Below are 12,314 nucleotides of genomic sequence, written 5' to 3'. Positions count from 1 at the left end.
CAAAATTAAGGCTTTTAATGGGGGGGGGGGAATGGCTGCCAAACAGTAAAACCAGAGCAAAAGTAGCTGCCATGCATTAGCCACATCTCAAGATAAAAACCAGGAGAAACCCCCCCCCTCCCCAAACAAGTCATGAACCAACAAACAACAGCAGAGGTCCAGAATATTGTTGGTGTGTCAATTTATTTCTCAAATCATGAAGTCTTGTGCGGTGGTTTGGCACACACTTGTTTCAGCCTCTACGGCCTGCCTCAGGAACCTTTGTAAACCCAAGTGTAATTGTATCACGGGATGTAGACAAAGAAAGTTCAAAACACAACTAGAAAAACGCTGATGTGGAGAGTGCGCATAAGCGTTGTTATAGTCGTGTTGTGATCTTTCATTATCTACATCACATGATACATTAGGTCAGGGGTGTCAAAGTCCCTCAAGGGCTGCCATCCAGTAAGGTTTTCAGGATGTCCCCTATGAATATGCATGAGATCTATTAGCATACAATGAAAGCCGTGCATGCAAATAGATCTCATGCATATTCATTGGGGAAATCCTGAAAACTCGACTGGATTGCGGTCCTCGAGGAGGGACTTTGACACCCCTGCATTAGGTACATTAGATAGATTGTTGCCTGCTAGGACAGATAGGGAAAAATGCTCGAGTTCCCGAATAAATCCCGTTCTGTGCTCATTGGGGAAGAAGAGATATGAAACTAAGGCCCTGTTTTACTAAGGTGCGCTAACCAATTAGCACAAGCTAAACGCTAACGTGTGCATATTAAATCTATGGACGCGTTAGCATTTAGCGTGTGCTAATTTTTGCCCAGTCTCTTATTGTGGAGTCATGAACACTGAACTTAGCCGAAAGTAGGAGAGGCCTCCAGTTCTTTGGCTGCTCTTCTGGGATGTTTTGTGACTTCAATCTAAACTCAAAAGTATGCCCTGTTGGAATAAACCCAGGAACCCACCATGACACTACAAGATCCACTCACTGAACTCATACGAAGACCACTCGCTCACCAAAAAAATAACAAAAATTATGGAGAAAAAGCCTCAGTTCAACTTCATCTGGCAAAAAAACTCCACTTCCAAGACCACAAACAAGTAAGGTCCAAGGGGTGCTCTCGCGGGCCTCCAGCTCCGCGTTAGATGCGCCCGTCGAGACGGGCTCTCGGGCTTTCTATTATGTGCTCATAAAACATTTGTTCACTGGGCAAATCATTTGGTGCACAGAAATTATATCAGTGGTATGGTTGTGAGTTCTAATCACAGCATAAACATTTTAATGCTAATTTTCTCTTTATTTTACTCTCAGTTATGAAAACTGGGTATTCCAGACACTTATCGTAGGCCAACAGAAACATGACAGATAAAGGCCAAATGGCCCATCTAGTCTGCCCATCTGCAGTAACCATTATCTCCTCCTCTCCCTATTGGCTAAGGCTCTTAACATTTGCATCTCCTCTTCCTATAGGCTAAGGCTCTTTACAGCTGCATTGTGATGTCATAGAACTTTATGGTTATAGAAACACGATGGCAGATAAAGGCCAAATGGCCCATCTAGTCTGCCCATCCGCCGTAACCTTTATCTCCTCCTCTCCCTATTGGCTAAGGCTCTTAACATTTGCATCTCCTCTTCCTATAGGCTAAGGCTCTTTGCAGCTGCATTGTGATGTCATAGAACTTTATGGTTATAGAACCATGATGGCAGATACAGGCAAAATTGCCCATCTGCAGTAACCATTATCTCTTCCTCTCTCTGAGAGATCCCAGGTGCCTATCCCAGGCCCTCTTGAATTCAGACACAGTCTCTGTCTCCACCACCTCTTCCAGGAGACTGTTCCACGCATCTACCACCCTTTCTGTAAAAGATTACTCCTGAGCCCATCACCTCTTAACTTCATCCTATGCCCTCTCGTTCCAGAGCTTCCTTTCAAATGAAAGAGACTCGACTCCTGCGCATTTGCATCACATAGCTGCTGCCTCAGGAAACCAGGCGATGAAATACTTTCCAAATTGCCTTGGTCTTGCCTTAGCGGGAGCATCTTTTAATTTTCATCTCACTTTTTTCACTGGGTAACATTCAGGAATTTAACAAGACTAACACAATTTGGAAAGTATTTCATCGCCTGGTTTCCTGAGGCAGCAACCGTGACATACCCAGGGCTCCTTTTACGAAGTCACGTGAGCGGCTTTATCGCATGCACATTTTTAGCACGCGCTAACTCCCGCGCTAGCCGAAAAGCTACCGCCTGCTCAAGAGGAGGTGGTGGCGGCTAGCGCGGCCGACAAATTAGCGCGGCTTCGTAAAAAGAGCCCCTAATGTTTTGCCCCGTGAACACATAAGAGGATTTAAAACAGAACTTTAATTTTGGTTATAAATTGTCCTTTGAATGCTCAGTAAATAGAGGGTGTTTTGTTTTGTTTTTTAAGTAAGATTCACTCCTTTTTCTCCTCAGTTATTTTTCATAATATCCTGTTTTTGGTTTTTAAGAGCACAAGGACAGCAGACATCTTTTTGTAAACAAGACCTCAAAAGTGTTATTAGATAGACTGTCTGAAGGTTAATGGCAAAGCACGATCCACAATGCTCAGGAAATCTTCAGCCAAAGAGAAAGGAGAAGAGCATTATGCAGAGAAATGATCAGTCCCATCCCTTTTCCACAAGGAAAGCCAACATGCAAGTGTTCTGCCAGAAGCCATGCAGCTTCCCATTACCTTGACTGCGTAGGCCGCAAAGCCTGTAGGGATCCAAGAGTTTGTAACATATGCCTTACTCAACCAATGCGCACAGCTCTGAGGCTGGCGGTGCAAAAGTACAGGACACAACCCACCAAAACGTTTGGCAGGATAAAGGTTTTGCCTTATAACACATCTCCAAAATGTCACAGAATCAATGGAATGATGCTCAAAACCAAACGCGAGCACTAGAGGTGATCAACGGTAGACTAGCACTCACGTAAGCACAGAGGGCTGATTTTATAAGAGGCAACTAGAAAAATAGCATCCACCATGTGTCAATCACATTCAGGCATCAGTCACTTAGAAAATCGCAGCTACCGGCATCTAACGACGAACTTAGACGCTGTTAATGTAGGCCGGGATTTTTTTTTAATGACGCCTAAGGTCAACTCCGCCCCTAAACACTCCTACTTAGATGTACGGCATCACTAAGTGCTGCCAGGCGCCAGATGTTAGACATCGGTCCCAGAAGGCAGCTAGGGATTTTTGTATTTCAATCGGCTTTTAATGGAGCAATCAATTATCAGGACAGCTAAAGCCAAATAAAACAATTAAGCGCCTGCCCATCGTCTAACTTTAGGTGGCATTTACAGAATTTCCCTCAATGCTCAGAGGGTTCTAGCATGCGAGACAATATGGTGTAAATAGTACGCAAATGGATGTTAATGAAGTCATTCCCTAATCTATAACTCACTGCTGGAAGATGAAGAGACTTAGGGGTCCTTTTATCAAGCTGCGGTAGGGGTTTAACGCGTGTTAATCCGCCTACCGTGCTAGCCGCTAACGCCTGCATTGAGCAGGCGTTAGTTTTTTAGCTGGCCGCAGGGGTTAGCATGTGTTGAAATGTCCGACGCACTAACCCCGCTAGCACGGCTTGATAAAAGGAGCCCTTAATTATGGCACACAACCAATAACCTAGAATCTCTTGTGTAAGTCAAGGATTAATGAGCTTATATCAGAGGAAAAAGGGTCTCAGTAACCCCGCGAGCCATCCACAAGGGATAAATTTCGTTCGCGTATGTGAGGGGTTCCATTGTCTATGATTGACCCAAAAAAACTCCTATTAACTCAATATTTTTAACACAGAATTTTTTCTTTTTAAATACATTTTTTTATGTCTTTTTATCTTTTTTTCATGCAAAACCTTAATTCAATAATTGCAAGACAGCAGAGTGGGACTTATCTTTATCTGCGCCTGCCGGCGTCAAAATCTCACAGAACAAAATGACTGGGGACTGACTGAACAGCAGCAATTTGGTTCGTTTCAAAATCATCATCTCAGATGCATTTGGCCATCCGATACCTTTTTTATGAATAAATTACTGTGATGAGGCTACTGTAAATGTAATGATCTTAGATACATTTCTTCAGGGTCAATCTTTAAGAGTACAATAGTACCTTGGAATCCGAACTTAATCCGTTCCAGAACCCCGTTCGAGTTCCAAGACAATTTTTCCCTTTGAAAATAATAGAAACTGGATTAATTCATTCCTTGGTCCCACAAACACAGCAAGATCGGGCATCCCAACCAGCATAGACAGCAAGATCGGCAACGAGAACTGCAGGCGGTGCTCAGCCCAAAGCTTCACTCCCAGGTGGAAACAGGAAGCTGCGTCAGACGGGGAAGCTTTGGGCTGAGCAACGCTTGCAGTTCGTTCAGATTCCAAAGCAGCGTTCGGATTCCGGGGCAAAATTTAAGAAAACAAGTTCGGATTCCAAGTTGTTCGAGTTTTGGGCGGTCGGATTCTGAGGTACCACTGTATTAAAGATAGCTTGGAGTACTGAACTGAATTTATGCTCTTGAACCCCTAAAAGAAGCAGAGGAAAAGCAAGTTTAAAGTTTAGCTGAAATAATAGAAGCATGCCAGCTGTCATCACATACCATCATTTACATGTATGGGTATATGTCCTGTAAGGATTTAAAAGGATAAAACAACACACACACATACACAAAACAGACAGGCATTATTAACCTGAAAACAAGGTAGAAAAGGGCATAAGTTGTAGATCAAATTGCTTTTCTTGTCCTTTCACTCCAAACCTAAGATGATGCTAATCAAAAAAATAACAACCTACAGATGAGTCCCAAGATTTAGGGAGCTAAGGTGGATTCCTAGGTTTGGAGTCTATTTTCAAGTAACATTTACCTAAATTGAGGCCTGCTCTTCATTTTCCCTTCCATCAAGGCCCATCATTTTGCCTGGTATTCGTTTGTGGACCATCTTCCTGTTGGACCTTTTTGTTGTATTTCATGAGGAGACCCTCAGACGTGGGTTCAAAATATAGGAGTCGAGTCGTAGTGGCGCTTGTAGGTCAACATACAAGCGCCACTGCGACTCGACTCCTATATTTTGAGCCCACGTCTGAATGTCCTCTGATGAAGGCATCTGTTGATGCCGAAACTCGGATCCTTGTTGGGAGATTTTAATAATAAAGGCCATACAAGGGTTGTTTAAGACATCTCTCTTGCCTCTTTGGGTTCTCTGTTTGTTGACCTTTCATGAGGCAAGTACTCTCTGTCCGTTCTGGGAAAGGGAGTGCCATAGGCTATTGCGTCTGCCCCTCACTCTTCACTCAAATTCTGAAGTGACGGTTGTTGCTTGTGTATGCCTCAGGACAGATGCAAAAGCCAAGAGGAGATTTTTTTTTTTTCCTGGAATATCTTCCCAGTTTACTTTTAAACAATTTTATCGATGATGATATAAAACACAGCCAAAGAGAAAACACAGCAGGCGATACAGATACAATAAACCGTCATCATCAACATTATATAATTAAATAGTCTTCTCTACCCCCCCTCCCAAGTCATCAGCCTCTCCCTAACCGTATCCACCCTTACCAAGGGTATCTTCCCAGTTTAAAATGGATGTACCGTATTTTCACGCATATAACGCGCGCGTTATACGCGTTTTTACCTACCGCGCATACCCCTCGCGCGTTATATGCGTGAGCGCGGTATACCAAAGTTTTAAAACATAGTTCCCACCCCGCCCGACGCCCGATTCACCCCCCCAGCAGGACCGCTCGCACCCCCACCCCGAACGACCGCTCGCACGCGCTCCCACCCGCACCCGCATCCACGATCGGAGCAAGAGGGAGCCCAAGCCCTCTTGCCCGGCCGACTCCCCGACGTCCGATACATCCCCCCCCCCCCGGCAGGACCACTCGCACCCCCACCCCGAACGACCGCTCGCACGCGCTCCCACCCACACCCGCATCCACGATCGGAGCAAGAGGGAGCCCAAGCCCTCTTGCCCGGCCGACTCCCCGACGTCCGATACATCCCCCCCCCCGGCAGGACCACTCGCACCCCCACCCCGAACGACCGCCGACTTCCCGACAATATCGGGCCAGAAGGGTGCCCAAACCCTCCTGGCCACGGCGACCCCCTAACCCCACCCCGCACTACATTACGGGCAGGAGGGATCCCAGGCCCTCCTGCCCTCGACGCAAACCCCCCTCCCCCCCAAGAACCTCCGACCGCCCCCAGCCGACCCGCGATCCCCCTGGCGACCCCACGACCCCCCACCCCCCTTCCCCGTACCTTTGGTAGTTGGGCCAGAAGGGAGCCCAAACCCTCCTGGCCACGGCGACCCCCTAACCCCACCCCGCACTACATTACGGGCAGGAGGGATCCCAGGCCCTCCTGCCCTCGACGCAAACCCCCCTCCCCCCCAAGAACCTCCGACCGCCCCCAGCCGACCCGCGATCCCCCTGGCGACCCCCACGACCCCCCCACCCCCCTTCCCCGTACCTTTAGTAGTTGGCCGGACAGACGGGAGCCAAACCCGCCTGTCCGGCAGGCAGCCAACGAAGGAATGAGGCCGGATTGGCCCATCCATCCTAAAGCTCCGCCTACTGGTGGGGCCTAAGGCGCGTGGGCCAATCAGAATAGGCCCTGGAGCCTTAGGTCCCACCTGGGGGCGCGGCCTGAGGCACATGGTCGGGTTGGGCCCATGTGCCTCAGGCCGCGCCCCCAGGTGGGACCTAAGGCTCCAGGGCCTATTCTGATTGGCCCACGCGCCTTAGGCCCCACCAGTAGGCGGAGCTTTAGGATGGATGGGCCAATCCGGCCTCATTCCTTCGTTGGCTGCCTGCCGGACAGGCGGGTTTGGCTCCCGTCTGTCCGGCCAACTACTAAAGGTACGGGGAAGGGGGGTGGGGGGGTCGTGGGGGTCGCCAGGGGGATCGCGGGTCGGCTGGGGGGCGGTCGGAGGTTCTTGGGGGGGGGGGGTTTGCGTCGAGGGCAGGAGGGCCTGGGATCCCTCCTGCCCGTAATGTAGTGCGGGGTGGGGTTAGGGGGTCGCCGTGGCCAGGAGGGTTTGGGCTCCCTTCTGGCCCAACTACCAAAGGTACGGGGAGGGGGGGTGGGGGGGTCGTGGGGGTCGCCAGGGGGATCGCGGGTCGGCTGGGGGGTGGTCGGAGGTTCTTGGGGGGGGGGGGGGTTTGCGTCGAGGGCAGGAGGGCCTGGGATCCCTCCTGCCCGTAATGTAGTGCGGGGTGGGGTTAGGGGGTCGCCGTGGCCAGGAGGATTTGGGCTCCCTCCTGGCCCGATATTGTTGGGGAGTCGGCGGTCCTTCGGGGGGGGGGGGAGGGATGTATCGGACATCGGGGGGGGCATCAGGCTTTCAGGATGGGGACAGACCTTCAAGGGGGGACAGTGCACGGAAGTCAGGGGGGGTGAACGGAGAGTCGGGACAGCGCACGGAAAGTCAGGGCGGGCGAAAGGAGCGTCGGGCAGCATGCGCGGTATACCCGTGAGCGCGGTATATCAAAGTTTTTGTGCAAATCATCGTGATTTCTGCGCGCTATATTCGTGTGCGCGTTTTATACGGGTGCGTGTTATTTGCGTGAAAATACGGTATATATGTATTTCTCTGGCATCCTCCCCTTTCAATCCATGTATCTCAAGGACTATGTGGAGTAAAAGTGGCTTTCTAAAATCACGACTTGTAAATGGAAACATTCACATGTCTATACAGCAAACATATGCATGTCTAGATGCTTCTAAAAATGACCCCCAAAACTACACTACTAAGGTTTACCCCCTAAATCTGAGCCCATGCGCATCCACTTTTCACTCTTACATTTAGGAACTGAGCTCCATTAAAATTCAGAGAACGATTTTAGTGGACAAGTTATGGTGTTTGGCCCCATCATGCTCTGCACTGCAACCAACCAAATGCCATGATACACTACAGCACTACATCAGTCACTGCTCTGAACACTCATGACTGTTCTCATCCAACAAACATGTCAGTAATATTAAGCATTCGATCACCATTATTTTCGTGGAGCTAGTTAGAATCTGCTAAGTAAAATGGATACCTTTACGTTACCTTCAGCCATATCTGGCAAACCCTCTTTAGACTGTGACCCACTAGTTCCCGATGCCAGTGACCTTCCCAAAACATATGGGGTCTTCAATGCAGCACGAACTCTGGAAGGAAATAAAATGAAAGATCATAACTTATCTCTAATGGCCACACCAAATCGAGCAAACAACAGAAGCCAAACTGTGTGTTCACCTACTAGTCTAAGTTCAAATGCCATGTTCAAATGTTCATAGCAAATCGATGCCCAGAACTTTGCTTTCATGGGATTCTTGGCCTGAGGCTCTGTTCAGTAGTCTAGTTAACAGAATATCCACATTGACTATGCATGAGAAACAACCCTGGTGTTAGACGAGCAGAGGACTCAAATCCTTCCTGCAAGCTATGCCTCCTTCAGCTTCCGGCAGGCTTAGGGGCCTTCTTTTTTGCTTCCCCTCCCCAAATTCCAGCCCTGCATGTAAACTAGGCTGACCAGGCAGATTCCGACGACCAGGTTGAACATCACTTACAGTACCTCCCAATATTAAAATTACCTTATATTAGAAATAAATCAAAAGGCAGGTGGGCAAACAGGTCCCCAGATTAGCTGAGCATTCCCAAATTGTATCAGTGTATTGAAAAGCAGCCGAATGTAGTCGGCCATTCATGGATGTCATTCTTCTTTCAGGAACTTTTGACCCAGTGCTGTAAAAGCCATGAGCCACATAGTATGTCCAGGTTTGTTGTAGGTTATGTGGCTCATTTTCAAAACAAATTTTTTTTTTTTTAATAGACATTTTCATGGTTTGAAAATGGCCATGTTTGATATTGGGTTTTTGGACATTTTTTTTGCAAACCATCAAAACAGTCCTTTCAAGAGTTCTATATTATTTGATTTTGCTTACAATTTGATGACTCACTTAACATGTTGTATGTGCATCTATATGCAAAAAAAAACAAAAGGAATTGACCCCGAAATATCCACAGAGAAGAAAATCCAGAGAAAACCAAAAAAACTCTGTGGAGTGACGATGTTCCTAAATGGACTTTATTTGAAAGTGTCAAAGTTCCAAAGGTACACTGAAATCATCCACATAAAATAATTCCATCCACATAAAAATAAATCATCCACATAAGAGCCTTAAAGGACCTAGTCCGCTAAGGATACAGGACCCAACACGGTCCATGTTTCGACAAAAAGTCTTCTTCAGGGGTCCCTGGGGGTCCTATAAAGGTGCAAATGCAAGCAGTGTCTCACTTCCGGCTCACCACACAATTGTTTCACACGTACTCACCTTTATAGGACCCCCAGGGACCCCAGAAGAAGACTTTTTGTCGAAACGCGGACCGTGTTGGGTCCTGTATCCCTAGCGGACTAGGTCCTTTAAGGCTTTTATGTGGATGGAACTATTTTATGTGGATGATTTCAGTGTACCTTTGGAACTTTGACACTTTCAAATAGAGTCCATTTAGGAACATCGTCACTCCACAGAGTATGTGCATCTATATGCAGCAGATATATCATATTTTGATACAGGCCTCAACCATGAGCCCAAAAAAGTTTATTACCTCAATTTAAAAAAAAAAATTCTAAAAATTGCAAGTGCAAGCCTAAAGTCTCCAAACACACATGGACTTTTGTCGTAAGTAAGATAAGACACTGGTTGGATGTATCGTAGCAAATGGTTTTCCTACTTGGTGGGTGTGGTAAAATGGAGAAGGGTCGACAATGAGAAGCCTTTCGTTATTATATCACTGACCTCTTGATCTTCATCAGGGCAGGTTCAAACGACTGTGGTACCCTAAGCCAGCTTTCGCATTGGCACCATCTCTTATCTCTCCCTCCATTACCGCCCCACCGCAGACCAGATGAGGCAGTGGCTCAGAGCACTGATGATAAAGGTTGACAAAGTCCCAATTAAGCATCTATCCCTTTATGAGTTTGAAGGTAGACCGTGTTGGGATTATGGCGCAATGGGCCAGTGCCTCTCTCTATCCATAGGTTGAGCTTGCCCTGATCTGTGTAGCATTTCACAATTCTTTACAACTGTGAAGCTTTCCTTTGTGTCATCCAGGAGTATAAGGGCTAAATCTGCCCCCTTTGACTCCAAAGGATAACCTATGTTTGAAATTTGTGCTAATTCACTTTCTTTGTGTGTCTACCATAAAGGTAATCTTAGCGGGCATTTTTCTGTTGATAAAGCCCGTTTTAACTTTAAGAAAACAGTTCTAATATGTGCACCTTAAGGCTTAGTTTACCCCGTTCTCAGCAGAAGCGTTTCCAAAGATAGGCACGGGGAAGGGGATAACTAAACCCAAAAGTGTGCAAATGAAGTCAAGGAACAGGACATAGCAAGCCAGGTGTAAATGTCACCACTAATTCCCCAGGATCATTTGCAATGCAAAAGTACATGCATTTTGTCTATTTGCCAGAACTTGCACAAGAAAATGTACGCACATACTATTTACACGTGTACATTTATAAAATGACCCCTCACTGACCCAACATAAACTTTTTTTTTTTAGAATCAACAATTGCATGGATAGACTTTTACTATTGTAAGTGGTCCTGATACAACAAAGGGTTTTTTCCCATTTTGCAACAAACATTTTTTTAGAATCAACATTTGCATGGATAGACTTTTACTATTGTAAATGGTCCTGATACAACAAAGGGTTTTTCCCATTTTGCAACAAACATTTTTTTAGAATCAACAATTGCATGGATAGACTTTTACTATTGTAAATGGTCCTGATATAGCAAAGGGTTTTCCCATATTTCTTGGTCCCGGGTGCTTTCATGTTTCCCTTAGAGCAGCTGAAATTTTTAGGTGCAGTCCGCCTCTCCTTCAAAGAAGAAAAGCAAGCAGTTAAGCACGTACCTGACTGTCAAAAACATGCTGGTAAAATATGTTGTTGTGGTCTTGGAAAACAAAACCGGTCACTTCTCACGTCCACAACCTTTTCCTACCAGGCAGTTGCGGCACCACACCCGTGGAAGCGCAATTCAGTCCTCCCGCGGTCAGAGAGATCGTCTTAGCGCCGGATAGAAAGTCACCTGACCATCGAGACGCCAGGCGCAGGCTAGGCTGTCGAAAGACGCCATCTGAGCGTCTGCCGGCGGCCATCTTGTGGTTGTCCCAAACCCGCTCAGACTCCCCTTTCCTCTCTGATTCCAAAGGGAGGTGTACTCCCCCCCCACCAAAAATAAAAGTATTATCCAAGAGTACATAATAACAAACTAATAAGATTTTACAGTGCTTGTTATACTCCGCAGAACTATGATAGTTTTTATTATGTAGCCAAGTCTGGGACTATAATACAGTACAAAACTATTGCTCCTAGTACTTTCTGCAGCCACACTCCAGTCAGTACCCTTCTCTCCCTGTTCCCTGATCAAATCCTATTGATCCCATCCCAATCCACTACCTAGTATAGCATCTCTTGCTAACATTTCCCTCTTCTATTGATGTCATGCACTTTTCCGCCCAGATCTTCCCACCCCCACCTCTGAAACTTTCATACCCTGCCTATTTGGTTCAACCACAACAGATTTCTACCAAAGCTGCAGCTGTCTCATAAAAACATAAAAAATAGTCCCATTACTATATAACTCCAGAAAAAAAAAGCACAGAAAGTAAAACCAGATGTCTCAATACGTCCTCCTTTTTCTGGAGCCATATGGTAACCCCTAGTTACTAGGACAGACCAAAAGTCCATCTAGCCTAATATCCTGTTACCTACAGTAGCCAATCCAGGCAGTGGCGTAGCAAGGGTGATAGGTACCCAGGACTATGGCAACCGGCTCCCCCCGCATGCTCCTTCCCCACCCCCTCCTGCACACACAATGCTACTTTCCTTTCCCGTACCTCTGTAATGTTACTGGTGTGAGCAGCAATCCCCAAGCTGCTGTTGCATCAGCGTTGGTTCTTCCTCTGATATCACTTCCTAGGTGCGAGTCCAAGAAGTAACGTCAGAGGAAGAACTGACGCTGGCACGACAGCAGGGTGGGGGATTGCTGTTCGCGCCAGGAATGTTACAGAGGTATGGGAGGAAGGGAAGCAGCACACACGTGCAACAGTAGGGGACGGGGAAAGAGCGGAAAGAAGGACAGGTGCCTGCATTCTCACCAAGACAGCGCCCGAGGCGGACCACCCCACCCCCTTACTATGCCACTGAATCCAGATCACAAGTACCTGGCAGAAACTCAAATAGTAGCAATGTTCCATGCTACCAATCCCAGGGCAAGAAGTGGCTTCCCTCATAT

General features: G+C 47.0%; 1 protein-coding gene across 3 annotated transcripts in view; it reads right to left on the bottom strand.

Moving 5' to 3' along the window:
• ACOT9 (acyl-CoA thioesterase 9) overlaps positions 1-11,086 on the bottom strand; it is a 63,537-nt gene extending 52,451 nt beyond the window's left edge. Inside the window, exons 1-3 of one of the 3 annotated variants that reach the window (XM_033950149.1) lie at positions 10,930-11,085; positions 8,075-8,175; positions 4,618-4,644 (exon numbers count right to left, since the gene is read on the bottom strand). In XM_033950149.1, the coding sequence (XP_033806040.1) occupies positions 4,618-4,644; positions 8,075-8,175; positions 10,930-10,946 (145 nt within the window). In that variant the 5' untranslated portion in view covers positions 10,947-11,085. Of the gene's footprint in view, positions 1-4,617; positions 4,645-8,063; positions 8,179-10,929 lie in introns of those variants that run through there. The other 2 variants (XM_033950150.1, XM_033950151.1) reach the window with 2 other exon arrangements.
• Positions 11,087-12,314: the final 1,228 nt, after the last annotated feature.

This window comes from Geotrypetes seraphini, chromosome 6, assembly GCF_902459505.1.
Source record: "Geotrypetes seraphini chromosome 6, aGeoSer1.1, whole genome shotgun sequence".
Classification (NCBI taxonomy): domain Eukaryota; kingdom Metazoa; phylum Chordata; class Amphibia; order Gymnophiona; family Dermophiidae; genus Geotrypetes; species Geotrypetes seraphini.
The sequence above is the reverse complement of the archived record's forward strand: the minus strand, read 5'-3'. Positions and strand labels throughout refer to the sequence as shown.